The sequence below is a fragment of the Eutrigla gurnardus genome, assembly GCF_963514095.1.
Source record: "Eutrigla gurnardus genome assembly, chromosome: 6".
NCBI classification, from domain to species: Eukaryota; Metazoa; Chordata; class Actinopteri; order Perciformes; family Triglidae; genus Eutrigla; species Eutrigla gurnardus.
Window position 1 is genome coordinate 13,425,109 of NC_139920.1, and position 15,512 is coordinate 13,440,620.

The 15,512-nt window shown below is 39.7% G+C and overlaps 1 protein-coding gene across 1 annotated transcript in view; it reads right to left on the bottom strand.

Moving 5' to 3' along the window:
- Nucleotides 1-15,370, bottom strand: part of LOC311014946 (phosphatidylinositol 4,5-bisphosphate 3-kinase catalytic subunit alpha isoform-like) — a 22,859-nt gene extending 7,489 nt beyond the window's left edge. The window contains exons 1-15 of the mRNA XM_084011908.1: nt 15,319-15,370; nt 14,816-14,884; nt 10,205-10,311; nt 9,713-9,881; nt 9,156-9,282; nt 8,540-8,749; nt 7,554-7,648; nt 7,277-7,432; nt 6,467-6,712; nt 5,865-5,950; nt 5,185-5,290; nt 3,230-3,382; nt 2,807-2,941; nt 321-445; nt 1-42 (exon numbers count right to left, since the gene is read on the bottom strand). The exon at nt 1-42 is cut by the window's left edge and continues 40 nt beyond it. Of these exons, the coding sequence (XP_083868034.1) occupies nt 1-42; nt 321-445; nt 2,807-2,941; nt 3,230-3,382; nt 5,185-5,290; nt 5,865-5,950; nt 6,467-6,712; nt 7,277-7,432; nt 7,554-7,648; nt 8,540-8,749; nt 9,156-9,282; nt 9,713-9,881; nt 10,205-10,260 (1,706 nt within the window). The 5' untranslated portion in view covers nt 10,261-10,311; nt 14,816-14,884; nt 15,319-15,370. The remainder of the gene's footprint in view (nt 43-320; nt 446-2,806; nt 2,942-3,229; nt 3,383-5,184; nt 5,291-5,864; nt 5,951-6,466; nt 6,713-7,276; nt 7,433-7,553; nt 7,649-8,539; nt 8,750-9,155; nt 9,283-9,712; nt 9,882-10,204; nt 10,312-14,815; nt 14,885-15,318) is intronic.
- Between the last annotated feature and the right edge of the window lie 142 nt (nt 15,371-15,512).

The window sequence follows — 15,512 nt, forward strand, 5'->3', positions numbered from 1 at the left end:
AGGATCTTAGGAAGGATTTCAGGGATGTTCATGCAGTAGTGCCTGATACAGAAAGAGAAAGGACATCATTTTGCAATCCGAAATTAAAATTAAATTGTGTTACCACATGAATTCAAATGAAGAGTATGCAGTATGTATAATTTGGATGTATTTTAGCATTTTTAAACAAAATGTATGTTTGGGATAAAAGGTTAAAAACAAAAGATAAAGAAAGAAATGTTTCAGCCATCAGCCTGCAAGAATAAACCTGTAGTTAATGTGGTTTAACAAACAGCCACATAGTCTGAAGTAGTGGTCATATCTGCTGGCTGGGAGGTTACCTGTGTCTCCAGAGGAAATCTTTCTCTTGCTCAGTGATTTCTGAAAGAGGGTCTCTGTTACTCAGCTGTCTCATCTGTTCAGTGTCGTTCTCTGTCAGGGCATGATCTCTGGCCGACCGGTTGCTCTGAAACACATCCGTAAAAAAACACTTTAAAAACAGCTTTATTACATTAGCTTAGTGATAATAATTAACCTGTTGGTTGTCATATTTTCCAAGGTACTAGACAAGACCCTGATCTCTCCCCACATTTAGTCTTTAATAAGAGGAATACAGTAAAACAGATGTTATTATTATTAACCTCTTTTATCATAATTAGTTACATTAACTGGCAGCTTCGTTGTGTTATTTTTATTTCTTACCTGACAGTATCCTCATACCAGAAATCTAACAAATATGTGTCTGTCTGGATATTCAGCCATGCAGTCATGATGAGAAACAAAGACAGCTTGGAATACAACTGTAATCCATTAAGACCAATTAGTGTTAGGGAAGCTTCTCAAACAACTCAAGTTACAGATAAAGGAATTATTTAATGACCACACTGAGGAACCTGTTACAATATCCCACATTAAAATAATATAGATTCTACTCTTGTACTAAAATCTTTTTTAAATCAACCAGTTCTGGTCAAAAGTTTACCCAGTTATTAATCAGTGCACAATGTATCCTAAACATGGATAACAGGAGATTTCCTTCACATAGTAATTATGTTTCTTTATCAGGACAACTGGGAGAGGTGAATCACATGAAAAGTCATCACTAGAGAAGTGGTGATCATGACGTTTCAAATCATCATCAGGTCATTTTTTTTCCAGAGCAGCTTGTGTCTTTGTAGTGTGAAATTTCTCTGTGAATGCATTTAATGCCTTTATTTTGATCGCAATAATTTTGAATTAATTAATTCTAAAATGATGAATTTCCTTTTTGGTTTTCTGGCTTAATCTTCACAAATACACACAGCAAAAGTAGTAAGTAAGAGGAGGAGAAAAGTGAATGATGGAGGGAGGAAGACCCTGCTCTGGTTATATCCTGTCCTGCTCTCTTTCATCACAGTCACTGTTTTATCCATCGTTTAATGCTTATCCTGTATTCAGGGTCGCGGGGGGGCTGGAGCCGATCCCAGCTGACATTGGGTGAAGGCAGGGTACACCCTGGACAGGACGCCAGTCTATCACAGGGCCGACATGTAGAGACAACCATCACACTCACATTCATACCTACGGGCAATTTAGAGTCATCAATGAACCTATCCCCATCCTGCATGTCTTTGGTCGTCACTGATTTAACACAGCCAAATTCAGGATTAGTTTACAATGTTGTCAGGCAACAGAACCAGTATGACTATGATCCTGATTATGCCCTCAAATCCTGAATATGAGCATCTTTATTTTGGCCAAGAGCAGAAAATGTGTAGAAAAATTGTCCGTTGCCCAATCATGCAAAAAAATAAGTTTGATTATAAATACGATGCTAGTTTCAATTTTAATTATTTACTGGTCAGGAGCAAGCTGCATGATATCATCATCAAATGACATATTGAGTTTGGCGCTGCTCTCATTTGACATCATGAATAAATTAACACTGTTCACATCCTCTAACATGGCAGAATCACCTACAGTGGCAGGACTGAGTCACACGAGTTCACACGAGTTCACAAAGTCACTGATCACATGAAAATTAAACCACAATTACCGAACCACTTATTGGCCCAAATTTACTGATATCAAAATGTTTTAAGAAAAAAATGGAAATAAACTGGAAAAAGCAATCTATTCAATGACATTTAACTATATATTAAACCTTTTAATTGGCACATGTTGTGCTGCCAATAATGTTTAATGTAATCACTTTTCACTAAAGGGGAGCCTCACATACAGTATATACACACACACACACAATTTTAAAACAGCCCACTATAGTCCAAGTGATGTCTACACAACACATCCATATCTGTTCACATTAATAACACACTACCATCACAAATAATTAAGTAGACTGGTCTTTACATGCAATGCCTTCAACAAGGACACCACCACCACTCACACTAGAGCCTCATGAATCAATGTCTACAACTACAAAGGGGTGTAATGAGCAGTGAAATTGAAACACCTTCATTAATAACTTATCTCATCCTCTCTTAGCAACTCTATACACGCAATATTTTTGTTTTAAATAGTGTATTTGAGCTGTTACTGAGCTGAGAATATTAAGGTACATTTTTTCTCAATGCTGTCTTTGTCTTTATATCATAACTGCACACTAACATGTCTGCCATCAGTACAATCATTTTGAATTAATTTGTTTCGTCAATACCATTAATACCATAAGTATTAATTATGGTTTAATTCCGTGTGCTCCTCCTGCTGCTCTGTATGACCCAGGCATGTTATGCTTATGCAGCGTCCCACCTGCAGCTCCCTACTGGTCTTTGAGATGTTTGTAGTTTCAAAACAATATGTTTGTGGCTGGTTTGAATGGTGCTACCTGTCCAGAGAGGTTGTAGTTGAACCCCAGTTCCCTCGAGATGGTCCAGTTTGCATGATCCTCGACTGCATTCATCTCTGGGTATTTGACTGAACTACTGAAGTGGTCGAACTCCAGCTCCAGACAAGGGGTTTCCTGGACAACAGAGATTGAAGGATTATCATCACATTGTGTTTCTCACTCAACAGTAAAACTCTCAATTGAAGTAATTGTTTCATTATTATGCACAAATAGTTTGTTGGCAATGAAAATCTCAAGTCTCGGACTCCATCCTGAGCCTTTTTAAATATTTGGAAACGTGTTACTGGCACAGCAATTTGTTCACCATTTCTGGCACAGCGAGTCCTCACATGACATGGAGTGTGTACAGTGCAAAAGAATGCGTAAACAATAATTTGGAGGCAAGATGCTGGATTTGAATACCTTATTAGGGTTGGATCCGGTGACTCCTATGGGGTTGAGGAGGTCTTCAAGGCCATGAGGGACAGGCCAGAGGTTCAGAGCCATCTTGTTCGCCACCAGAGTGTGAGTATAGTCAAACAAGTTGATGTTACCCCAAGCTAGTGGACAGTGCTCCTAAAGGGAGAAAGAGAAGTAGGTACTGGTCTGCTCAGTACAGTCAGACTCATTCCAAGTGTTTCCCCATGATTGACTGGACCAATTAAAGGGGTGCAGGGGTTTTTCCACCCTATCCGATAGGTTACAATTCATTTTTGGTTAGACAGAGATGTCTTTTGGTGGATGCAGGTTACATTAGTTTCCTCAGGATTCAAAAACATTCTAAAGGGTCTTACAAGTATACAGGAAGTGGGTTATAATGATGTTGGTGACTCTTCTAATTCATTTTAAATATTTTTAAGGTTTAAGAATAATCCAAGTTACAGTAACAGCTAGGATCATGCCTATATTTACTCATTCACCCCGAAAAGTTAAGTAGGTAAGCCATGAAATGTGTCCCCCCGTCTCCTGGTGCTGCAGCACAGTCTATTATTAGCTATAGTACTGGTATAAAATTAAATGATCTGAACTGGTCCCTTTTTATGAGCACTTCATTATAACATATTTTATTATTATGGCAAAAGGGACAGTGAATGGTCTTGGTTCGTTTCATCTTTCAGTGTAAAGGTCATCAAACAATCATTAAATTGCAGTTCTTCTTCTACTAAAATGACCAAGTACGTCTTCACAAAGACTGAGTTGGCTGAGGAAATGTTAAAGATAACATCGTGATCTCCAGATTGAGTTTTCACTAAAGGGCAGCGATGGCACCAGGTGACAAAGGGCGACATGGCGAGGCAGATAGAGTTACATGCAGACAGCCAGTCAAATTGTACCTATTTATAGTAAGTACTGGAACAAAAGACTGCTGCAGAGGAGTGTTTATCTTTCATTCAGGTGGAGCTTGAAAGAGCATCCGCTAACCTGACCTCAGTCTAGCACGCTGTGGTACGGGACAGGGCTCACCCCAGGTGTCCGTTACAATATCCATGTCTGGCATTCATTGATACACATGCACACTCACGCCTCTCCTACAGCTTTTCCATCAGAGAGAGATGGAAGGACAACCCAGTAGCTTCTCAACAGATGACATCAAATGCATCCTGCTTTTATACATTATACATTTAATATATAAAGCAAATTTGATTTTGCATTATCCGAGTATTCCATTTTTTCTTTGTCAACATCTTTAGTCTAAATACTTTGATATGAGTTTGATTGAGAACAATAAGCCCATTTCACACTTAGCTTGTACAAGCGAAGCATATCCTATGAATGGAAAAGTCTCTTGTGCTGATTGTGTTTCTGCTGATGTTTTCTGCCACCACAGGGCCCATGGCTGATTAGTAATTAAACAGAGCCAAAGATGATACCACAGGTCCCATTCACTTTGGACACGTACACTCCGACAGGCTGACACATAGAGTAGGGTAGGCTGATATACCAATACCAGCACATGCCACACAGACACACACATATACACATATACAAGCAGTACCTATATATGGTCTCCCAGGATGGCTTAGCACTGCAGTCTTAAATAAAAGATTTAGACACATGGAGGTCATCTGCTCTGTGCTATCTTTAGGCTGTGATGACTGCAGCACTAATGCTGCTATTGTTATTCGTTTGATCATGTGTTAGTTTCCTTTGGCTAACATGGTTTGTCATGGCCTGTTATGGTTGTTTTGCCTGTTTTAAATTAATAAATGCCATTTCACTGTGGCATTATTTCACGTTGCCATAATTATTCCTAACAGTTAAAAATAGAACATTGATATCCCAATGGCCCAGTGAGACACTTCCTGTTTTTGCATGTCCACTTCCTGCAAATTTAAGTTGCATTGTGGAGTCATTTCCTTCGCTCCTTTCCATCCTACCTCCTTGGCCCCTTTCCTGCCCTTGACGGAGCAGATGGAAAGGCAGAGTCTGGCAGCGCGTGGTATGTCTGGGATGTACATGTCGTAGGTGAGCCACTCATTCCACCTGTAGATAAATAATAAACGATACATAGAGATCATTTATGAGACTGAGGCCTACAAAAAGAAACAGAAACAATCTCAACAATGATAGAAATCCTGAATTCTCAGACACCGTTTGATGCTATCACACAGAGTTGAGCCTATAATTTCAGCAACAAAATTAAGAAAGTGACTCATAGCATTAGATTCCTAAATGCCAAAATTATATAAATAAGTCTGTTCCATCAGGCCTGGATAATAAAAATACCTTCCATTTACCTCTCCAGACGTGAGAAGAGTGGCCCAGACTTTAAGAGTAACGTAATACAGCAGTTTAGTGTTACGAGCCAGCACTAAACTGTTAATGTTACCCTGCTGCCGTAGACTGCTTTAAGTTAATTAGCTAACTTAGTTAACTGCCTAAAACACAGTTTCAGTTCAAAAAAGAAAGCGATTTAAAGTATTCATTTTTCCATTATTGGGTGCCATACTTGAATTATTGCATTTTATTAAATTAACCGATAACATTGTTGAGTCCTGCATTAAAAGGTCCAAATGTACTGAATTGAAAGGTATTGTGATGCAGAGTGGACAATTACCTGGGGTTAGAGCAGGGTACTCTCTGTGTGTTGACATTGTCACACATCTGTTCACCTCCATGGTAAATGCCCGTTCTCACGTATATCTATTCATATAAAACAGGAGCACAACTCAACAAGGAAAATAACATTCATACAGGATGTGATATATCATCACTGTAATATTTCTAACGAACTTATCTCAGAAGTACACCATTAACCCCATTAACAGTTGGCATGTTAAAGATCATTATACTTAAGGGGCACAACTGCAAGATTTATAAATGACACAAATGTTTCAAGAAAGCACACCAACATAAGCTACCAGAACTTCTTTCATAAAAGTCTGTTCATATGAGACCTGGACTCCGACTGCTCTGTTTCCACAGGAAGTGAGAGAGTTGGAAGATGGGATACTGTGAACAGCTGAAATAACAGATATTGCTCAAAAAAAAAAAAAAAAAAAAATCTTGAAGAAAAATAGCAATTTACACAATTTTTCTTTTTAGCACTAAAACAGAATTCTTCTGACAATTTTAGTCTGCTCCTTTCCAAGAAGAGCGTTAGAATCAGGGATCTGTTGTTTAATTGACACATATTCCTATAAGCATTGCGTGTCCCACCTTGTCTATGTCCCGTATATTGACGTTAACATAGGTGGCACAGAGGATTCGTATTCGCAGGGTCCCGTTGATGGTCCACAGCGACTTGGCAGCTGCCTCGCCATTCATGTAGGATGTTGCCGTGGAGATGCGTCGAGAGTATGACGGCATGACAAAGTTATCTGTAGGCAACTGAGTGTATAGGCTGTCCTTTGCCATCAGCATCAGGTTAGGCAGCCTGCCCAGCATGATGCAACTACGGATATACTAGAAGGAGAGAGACAGAGGGAGGAATGACGCAAAGGAGGACGGTTGGAACGAAAGTATGCAGAGTTACAGGGTGCTGCTAGAGTTACAGGGTGTGTAAGTGTAACCAGTGACATCAATTGATCATTTTCCAGCAGCTGTCGAGTGCCTGGAGAGGAAACAGTGAGACTTTGTGCATCATCTACCCTGATTTGGCTCACATGAAGTCGGAGCACGGGCTCACACTGCTGTGCATGAGGAGATGGTTCCAGTGGTAAATTACTGGTAGCGTGGTTTTGATCCACAATGGTTCTAGCAAATAAAGCATCTGAATTGTATCAGGCTTCGGCTGATACAGATTGATAAAAAACAAATCTGGATCAGCCTAATTTCTTTGCAAACTGCCCCAACTATGACTGCTAATTTTTTTTTTTATGAGCCATTAAACTAAATTGTTCCAACTCTTCATTCATGTAAGCCAGCGATGTTATAAACATATTCTCTTTCAAAAAGCACACATTTTGTCACAACTTGAATGTGTTCTTGTATTTATGAAGTCTATCTTTGAAGACTGTTGACTCTTACCTTATACTGACTGATGGGGTACTTTTCCAGCAGGTACTCATCACAGCCACAGACTTTGAGGATGTATTTACCCTGATATTCCTGAACACACATCTTTAGCTGCTCTGGGGACAACAGCATGCTGCGCGTCTTCTTACGAATGGCCTCTGCAATCACCTTTAGGACAAGATACATGCAGACAGCCTACATTAGAAAAGGCTGAAGCGATGAATTTAACAACTGGGGTGGCTCATGACTGATTTATTATCTTTTTCATTTTAGTACATATTCACCCCACCTGTTCTGGCACACAGTCATGGTTGATCTTCAATGTATACTTTTGTTTGTCGTTGTTTGGAGAAACAATAACCCAAATCACAACAATAATCTGACCTGCAAAAGAGACACAGAATAAAAGAAAGCTGAGAAAAAAGAAACAATAAATCAAATTTCACTCAAGCAGGAAACAATAACCACATATTGAATTATTCTGACGTCTGAGAACATTGTATTAACCTTCACAATAGCAGCACCTCAATCAATTCATTGAATGTTCTGCTCATTACTCCGACCCATTGTTAAGGCTGGCTAGTAGCGATTAAGGGTCACTTCCTGCTCCCTGTTGTCCTCCTGATTTATTTTGGTTCATATAATAATTTTCTATTCCTCATTTTCCCCTTTTTTTGTGACACTGGTAAGGGTGACACAAATAAGTTGACTATATGACGATTTGATCCATGGAGTCTGATTTGCCTGATTCATCATAGTGACAGGACAATGTGGAAGGATCATTCATCATTCATAAATAACCACATGGCTATTTGGCCTACATTTATTAATCGGAGAACTCACCAAGAACGCAGCACTATCAGAGAGCCAGATATATTTTTGAATGATTTTCTAAAATCTGCTGGGAGATGCTCATAGAAACAGCTGTTGACAACTGCTGACTGTCCCTGTGCTTCCCTGTCGTCTGCCTGAATTCTCACACACACACACACACACACACACACACACACACACACACACACACACACACACACACACACACACACACACACACACACACACACAGTTGTTGTTTTTACAATTTTTTATATATAAAGCTTAAATAGAGAGGGATCCATGAGAAAGAAAGAAAAAAAAGATATAGACAATTCAATGTTGAGTCGTCTATAGGCAAGACTTGACCAAACAAATTGGACAATGTAAGTTCTTAGTCGAGGACACCCCTAGAAACCAGTTTGAAAATGCACAGAAAATTAGACTAAAGCTGTTGCCTACCTTTGTCCAGTTTGCTATAGATGTGTTTGGGAAGTTCCTGTGTGGATTCTACATTCGGTGGGTAAACATACAGCGCTCTACTGTGGGGCCCGCTGGCGTCTCTCAGCTCCACAGAGTCTTTACAAACATTCAGGATGTTTCTCCTGAAGTCCTGAACTTCGGGATCCTTCACAAGGTCAAACTCACACACAGGCATACCAATGGCAAAACCTGAGAGAATAGAACGTAAAACAGGGTTTTTCACCCAGTCTTTTCGAAGCTACTTTGGCTAGATTGATCTGTTTAGACATTTAGAAAAAAAAATGTGTTCCTCCTCCATCTGCTACAGTGTCGTAAAGCAAAATAATAATTCACAACAGATTAAGAAACTTAAAATTTCTGCTTAGAAAATCAATCTCATAATATACCTATATACACAGCTCAGATGGGCTCAAATTATTCTGACACAAATTTAAAATTTTTATTAATTTACAGAAACTGTTTTGCATCTTTTGTCTTTCCTCATTTAATTACTAACAGCAAATACTATAATACTACCAAAACTATATATTATAATTATGAATGAACGTTTTAACTAACAAAAGTAATAACACAAAAACTAAGAAGAACCTCTCACCAATCTCTCTGTTGAGGATCTTTTCCTCTCTGTTGCCAACTGGTTCAATGACCTTGAGAAAAGGCTGGAAGAGTCGGAGGTCACATAGCCTCCGGGTCTCATCATAGAACTCCTCCCGCTCTGCTTCCTGCAGGCAGCACAAAAAACAGAAACTATCAATTTCATGAAGACCGATGGAGAGTTGTCTTCCTTCATGCAGGATGATGTTTTGGAAAAGTCCAATGGTGTTTTAAGCTCATTAAAGCATTTTGGAAGCAAACATGCACTCAGTTTTGTGTGAGAGGCGAGCAAGATTGTGAACTTCTTATATTTGTGAGTCTTCCATTCACAACAAAGTGTGGGTTTCCCTAAAATTTTCCAGGAATATGATATGAAAGTATATGATAAGTTCCAGAGACCTATTTGTTTGTACTTTCATCGTTGGCAGCTCCAGACAAATTATTGCTGTCCTTCTGGGGTCCTTCTATCAAACTCTCAATAAAGGATTTCCATTATATGCATTCTTTGAAACGGACACGTCTGCCGACCAGAAATTCAAACTGAGGTGGAGTTCTTACCTGTGTAACGCTGACAAAGATGTAGGATGTCTCCTCCTGTAGGAGGTGGTGGAGGGGATATTTCCTGGCCTCCTTGAACAACTCGTGTTTGATGGTGATGAGTGTGGCCTCACGGAGACACTCCAGGGTCAGAATCATCCCGTTGGGAAGCAGGCAGTCCACCAGGATCCTGCAGACACACTCAGTATAATCACAATATGTTGATGACTAACTTAACTATTTACTTTTCACTCACTTTGCACTTTTTGAGCATTTCACACTATCGAGAATGTATAAATACCCAATAATAAATGTGTGTGTGTGTATACATATATATATATATATATATATATATATATATATATACATACATACATACATGTATGTATGTATATATATATATATATATATATATATATATATATACATACATACATGTATGATAATTGTCAAGGCATGTCAACACAATAGAAAATACGAAATGCATCAACAATAGAATCCAGTCGGCCGTACCTGGGGGGCATCAAGTGGATGCCCCATAGCTCCCCTGAGGATGGCCGAGGAGGCATCTTTCTCTCTGTTTGTGAGCTCAGTCACACAGTTAAACTGCAGTGCACCACCTGAAAGATAAGAACACTTTTAAAGTCAAGCTGAAGACCAAGTATTTCTTTACTGGTAATGAATGCATGCATTGCTACTAAGAACATGACAAAAACAATTTTGAAACGTGACTCTATTTCCAAGTAAAACAGGATAGGCAGGCAGGATATAAGGTTGGGAGGAGTTTGATTTGATCGTTCAAAAGATTAGTTCACAACCGTCTCTAGCTCTGAAGATGAATGTCATTATATTACTGTTTGAAATTGTTGGTCCTAGCTGTAATGTAATGTAATGCATCATATTTTAAAGAAATTTAGATTTTTCAACGTGTATTGTTGATCTGCAATCTAAAATGGTTAAACAGGCATTTTTTGATTCACCCGGACTAAAAGCATATTACCCTAATTGTGTAAAGCACAGGCCTGTTCAGCTTAAGCCCAAGTGGTAATACTTAATGTAAAAGATTTCACTTGATGCTCTTGTTGAGACCAAGAATCTTGCTTGTACAGTAATTTAGTTAGAAGCAGGGTGGACAGACTGACACATGATTCAAAGGTCCATTTGTGACCCAATGAGTGCACATGAAAACTGAACTGAACTACTGATTATGTGCCTGGTGACTTCAAAAACTCAAGCAATTCTATTAAAAATATATTAATTTAGTGACCTAATTATAGGCAACCATCATTGTGCAGATTTAATAACAGTTTTCTAGATCTGGCAACTTTTTTTTTATAGGCCAACAACAAATCTGAGAGTCACCGGTTCTGCTCGGTGACTCTGCAGTCCTGCCTGCTGGTGTGACTTAGCTGTGGTGACTGAGCTAATGTTCGGTCAACCAGAAACAAGACTAAAACAAGTACGGTGACTAACTGCAGAGTGTCCATGGCACGTGTCCACTGTTTTCACCTCGTGAGTCTGTATGTAAGTGTTTAAATATTTCAGTTTGCGGACAGATAACACCACTGCAGTAGTGTTGCAACAATGCAAGATGCAGTCACAAAACATTACAGGTGTAGTAGAGATCAAAATGAAGGCCGGGTTGGAAGGTTTGTCTGAGATAGAACACTGGATGGAGGGAGATGGGAAGTGGGGAAGGAGCCAGTGCCCCCCCCCCCCTCTTCACTCCCCGGGCCAAATCTTGCACCACGGCTGGTGTGGGAAAATGAAAGATGCTCTCCATTTTAATTTGTTAACACTTTTTCTCACAAAGAAAAAATAGCCAAGATAAGTCAAGCCAGTCAACATTTGCTAATTCGGTTCTCTGTCATGGAGTTCTGGGAAATATCAGGGTCTCGTGGGACTACATTGACTCACGTATTTTAGACAGATTGCTCATGTCCAACACTCACAACACAAAAACACAGTGACTCAACAGCAACAGATTGTGACACTGGGATGGGAAAGTATGTGTTTGTGTGGGTTCTTAGGAAAATTACAAAGTGCCTTTATTTGACCTTTAGCCAATTTATGATCACAACAACTGAAAATGCATCAGGGTGAGAAGAAAACCAATAGTTATTTATTATCATCGTTCACTAAGTAATTTTCCATCTTTCATTAATTACATTAGTGTTAAGTTGCCCTTCTTCCTAAGTATTGTTCTTTCTATTGTGGACGATATACTCTAATATCAGCTGTCAAGGTTATATAAGCTTTACACCTTAAATACAACAACATAATTGGAGCAAAAATAGCCAGTACTAATAATGTAAAAGACAAAACAGGCTGCTTCAAAATAGCCCTGGCATGTACTTGTTTAAGCGTTTCCTCGTTTGGCTAGGTCTGTATAAAACCTTATCAAAATATGGCCTGCACTTTTATAGGAATACACAAAGACAAACTAAACTGTAGATGACATTATTAAATCTGTTAAGACCCCTTAAGATCAAATCATTAAACTACACCACCACCACTACTACTTCTTCTAGTACTACTTCTACCACTACTGCTAAACTAATATGGATCAAGGAACTATTGTTAGAATTGAACACTAAATAAGGTATCTAATATTTTCAACAAAGGGTAATGGGTCCTTTCTAAGAGAAAATAAACCTTAATAATAAACCTGACATTAGGATAAGTGGCCAGGGATGTGAAACCCTTTACTTTTTTATATCGCATTATAATCTATCAATAAAATAATCAGGATCCCACAAGATATTGCATATCATATTTATCATTACTTTCACATCCTCTACATACCAGAAGTCTAGGCATCCAACAACATTGTCCCTGGGTCCTAGATCAGATACAGAGGTAAAAACACCTGGGAAGACCCTCATGCAGACTTTAGAACTGTTTGACTAATTTGGAGGACACCATAGGGCATACCCTTGATGCTGGTTGGTATAAATCTCCTTCCTGGCATTGGAGCACTTCAGCTTCCGATTCCCACCCACATCTAACATGTTTCCAGTTATTGAAATAGGTCAGGTCTTGTACACACGGACAGCTGTTTCCCTGCTTTGGAAAAGCAACCACGTCTATCAGTGCTTGGTCAGCATGTTTAAAATCCCTTTCCTGGGCTAGAGTCAGAAGAATGGCTACAAAATAGCAACAAGCTTTACAGCTGACTGCCTTGAAGTTTACATCCAATCCAATCCATTTTCTACCGCTTATCCTGTATTCAGGGTGGAGCCGATCCCAGCTGTCATTGGCTAATAGCTGGACGCCAGTCTATCACAGCCAACATGTAGAGACAGAACCCACACTTACACGGGGAGAACATGCAGAAGGAACCCGAACCCGACCCGGGAATCGAACCCGGGACCCTCTCGTTGTGAGGCGACAGTGCTACCCACTACACCACTATAACTGCAAATTGAAAAGGTGCTGCTCATCTATAAAGGGTGGGAATCACCAGTGGCCCCCAATATTATATTATCAAGGTATTTAAGTCATGCCATCTTTTGCTATTTTAAACAATATGCTATGTATTGCAATAACATATTGCAATGTATTATGTTTTCAAATGCAAATTATGCAGTTTGTCAACATGTTTTATTGAATACGTTTTCACTCAGTTTATTCGTGTTGACCAAATTCCTGCTTGGGCTGAGTATCATTAAACAGTGCCATGAGACACTGACCAAATTATGTTGGTCATATGCTGTATCGAAAAACTGTGCCAAATTACAGTGTTTTATGGTAGCTGCACCATTGCCTTAGAAAGGGAGAAAACTAGACATCCATTCACCAACAAGCAACATCAGAAACATTTTAACATGCGATCCAAAGTATGTCCAGTGTTTTCCCTATAACATTTCAGGCAGTCATTATGCTCTGCTGCCGTGTTAAACCGAGCGTGGTGAAGATTCTCCAGATACACAGAGAGCAGAGTAGAGGAAGACAAGCAAAGTGAACGTAATATTGGTACCGTTTCCACACAGGCTTGGTAGTGAATGACTTGCTAACGTGCCAACGGATTCGGTGTTGTAGTCGAGTTGGACCGAGTATATTCGGTGGCTCCAGCAATGTAATGTAGCCCCGAAGCATTTCATGTGGACTGCACACTGAGCCAGATGTTTAAATAATTTAGCCTTTTATATCCTATATTGATTTAAACGACGATCAGCAACCAGCTTTAAAAGTGACATATTTTACATTCTTCTGCAGTTGCCGACGTGTTATGTCTAATAAATCTTGTCATTGACAATGACAGACCATTTACATTTCATCAAATCATCAAAAAAAGTATTTTTGTGGTTTTGTAATTGAATATTTTTCAGACGATACCCAGTCCTACTTCCTGCCAATCCTGATAACCACAGGAGAAAAACTCCAGACCATCTAGTGGACTCCAAAAACAATTATTACCAAAAGGGTAACTTATATAGAATATGAATAAAAGATTGTTACTTCACGTCTGTGTAAAAAACAATGTTTCCATGCAAAATATGCTGTATCAAGTTTTTCCCCTAAACCTTGCATTCGTGGATGATACAGGATGTACATTCAGACATTGATCCTCCGACTGACAGAAAATCTTCTACCCAGTTAAAGTTTAGTCATGACAAAGAGAGGTAGCATTGAATATGCATTAAAAACAACCTAAAACAGAAACCCTGAGTAAAGACCAACCACCCACTGAGCCGCTCTGCGATCTGTGACCCTGATCAGGATGCAGCTAAGCACTTTAGGACAAAAGAGGAAGCTTCCTCACAACACAGGATGTGGGGAATGGGGAAACATTGGCCTAGATGCAAACTTGCTTTGAATACTGAAAGACAACTGCACAAGCAGTGTTTGGCTGCGAAGGCTAGCGAGATTGGCGAGATCAAGTTGGCGAGATCAAACATATGCTCGGTCTCTACGACACATGATATGATTGTGGTTTCACAGACGGTTTGGTGAGTGGGTGTTTGTGAAAACACCAAAACCCTGATTGATTTTCATTTCATTTTGTATATTAAACAACCTTTAGTGTTTCAACTGTTTGTTACACAAAAAAAAGATGAACACATGAGATATAAAATGTCTTTGGTGGAGTGTCAACAGAAGAGAGGAATTTGTGAAGCATACCTGAGAGAGACGCCCTCCTATGTTGATGATGGGACAGTTCCACCTCTCATGGTTCAATCCATCTTCGGGCTGTCACAGAAAAATGTGTTGGGAGAGGAAATTAAAACACAGCATCACACACACACACTCTGCACCTACAGCTAGCAGCTTCACACTGGTTAGCAGCAGGCTGGCTAACTTTTGGGATGACACCTCAGAGATGACAGCACGGTGGGCTCACGATGCACATAATGACATGACTATACATACATGATAACAGTGAAATTAACTAGTTTACAACCACTCTATGCGTGTCGGCTCACCACATCTCTGTTTTAGTGAAGTGTCAACCAGTTTTGTAATGGTTAACGTTAGTCAGCTGGCTCTCTTCTTTACTAACGTTAGCTAACGGCTAACACTGAACCTGTCATCCCCCTTTTTGGGTAAATATATTCCGAAAATTAAACACAAGCCATTTGTCAATTAAAATGATTAAGTATGACTGGTCCAGCATGATGGCTCACCCTGTTAGGTCGGCGTCAACGCAGCGAAGTGTTTGAGGATGCTGGTCTGAGAGGCTCCCCCCCCCCCCCCCCCCCCAGCTAATGCTAGTTAGCTAGCCTTTCACCTAGCCAGCCCCACCGGTCCCCTACGGCCGGGATGGTGGCACCCGGCGCCGGGCAGAGCACGCTATGATCCGCCGCCTGTCAGCCTCTGT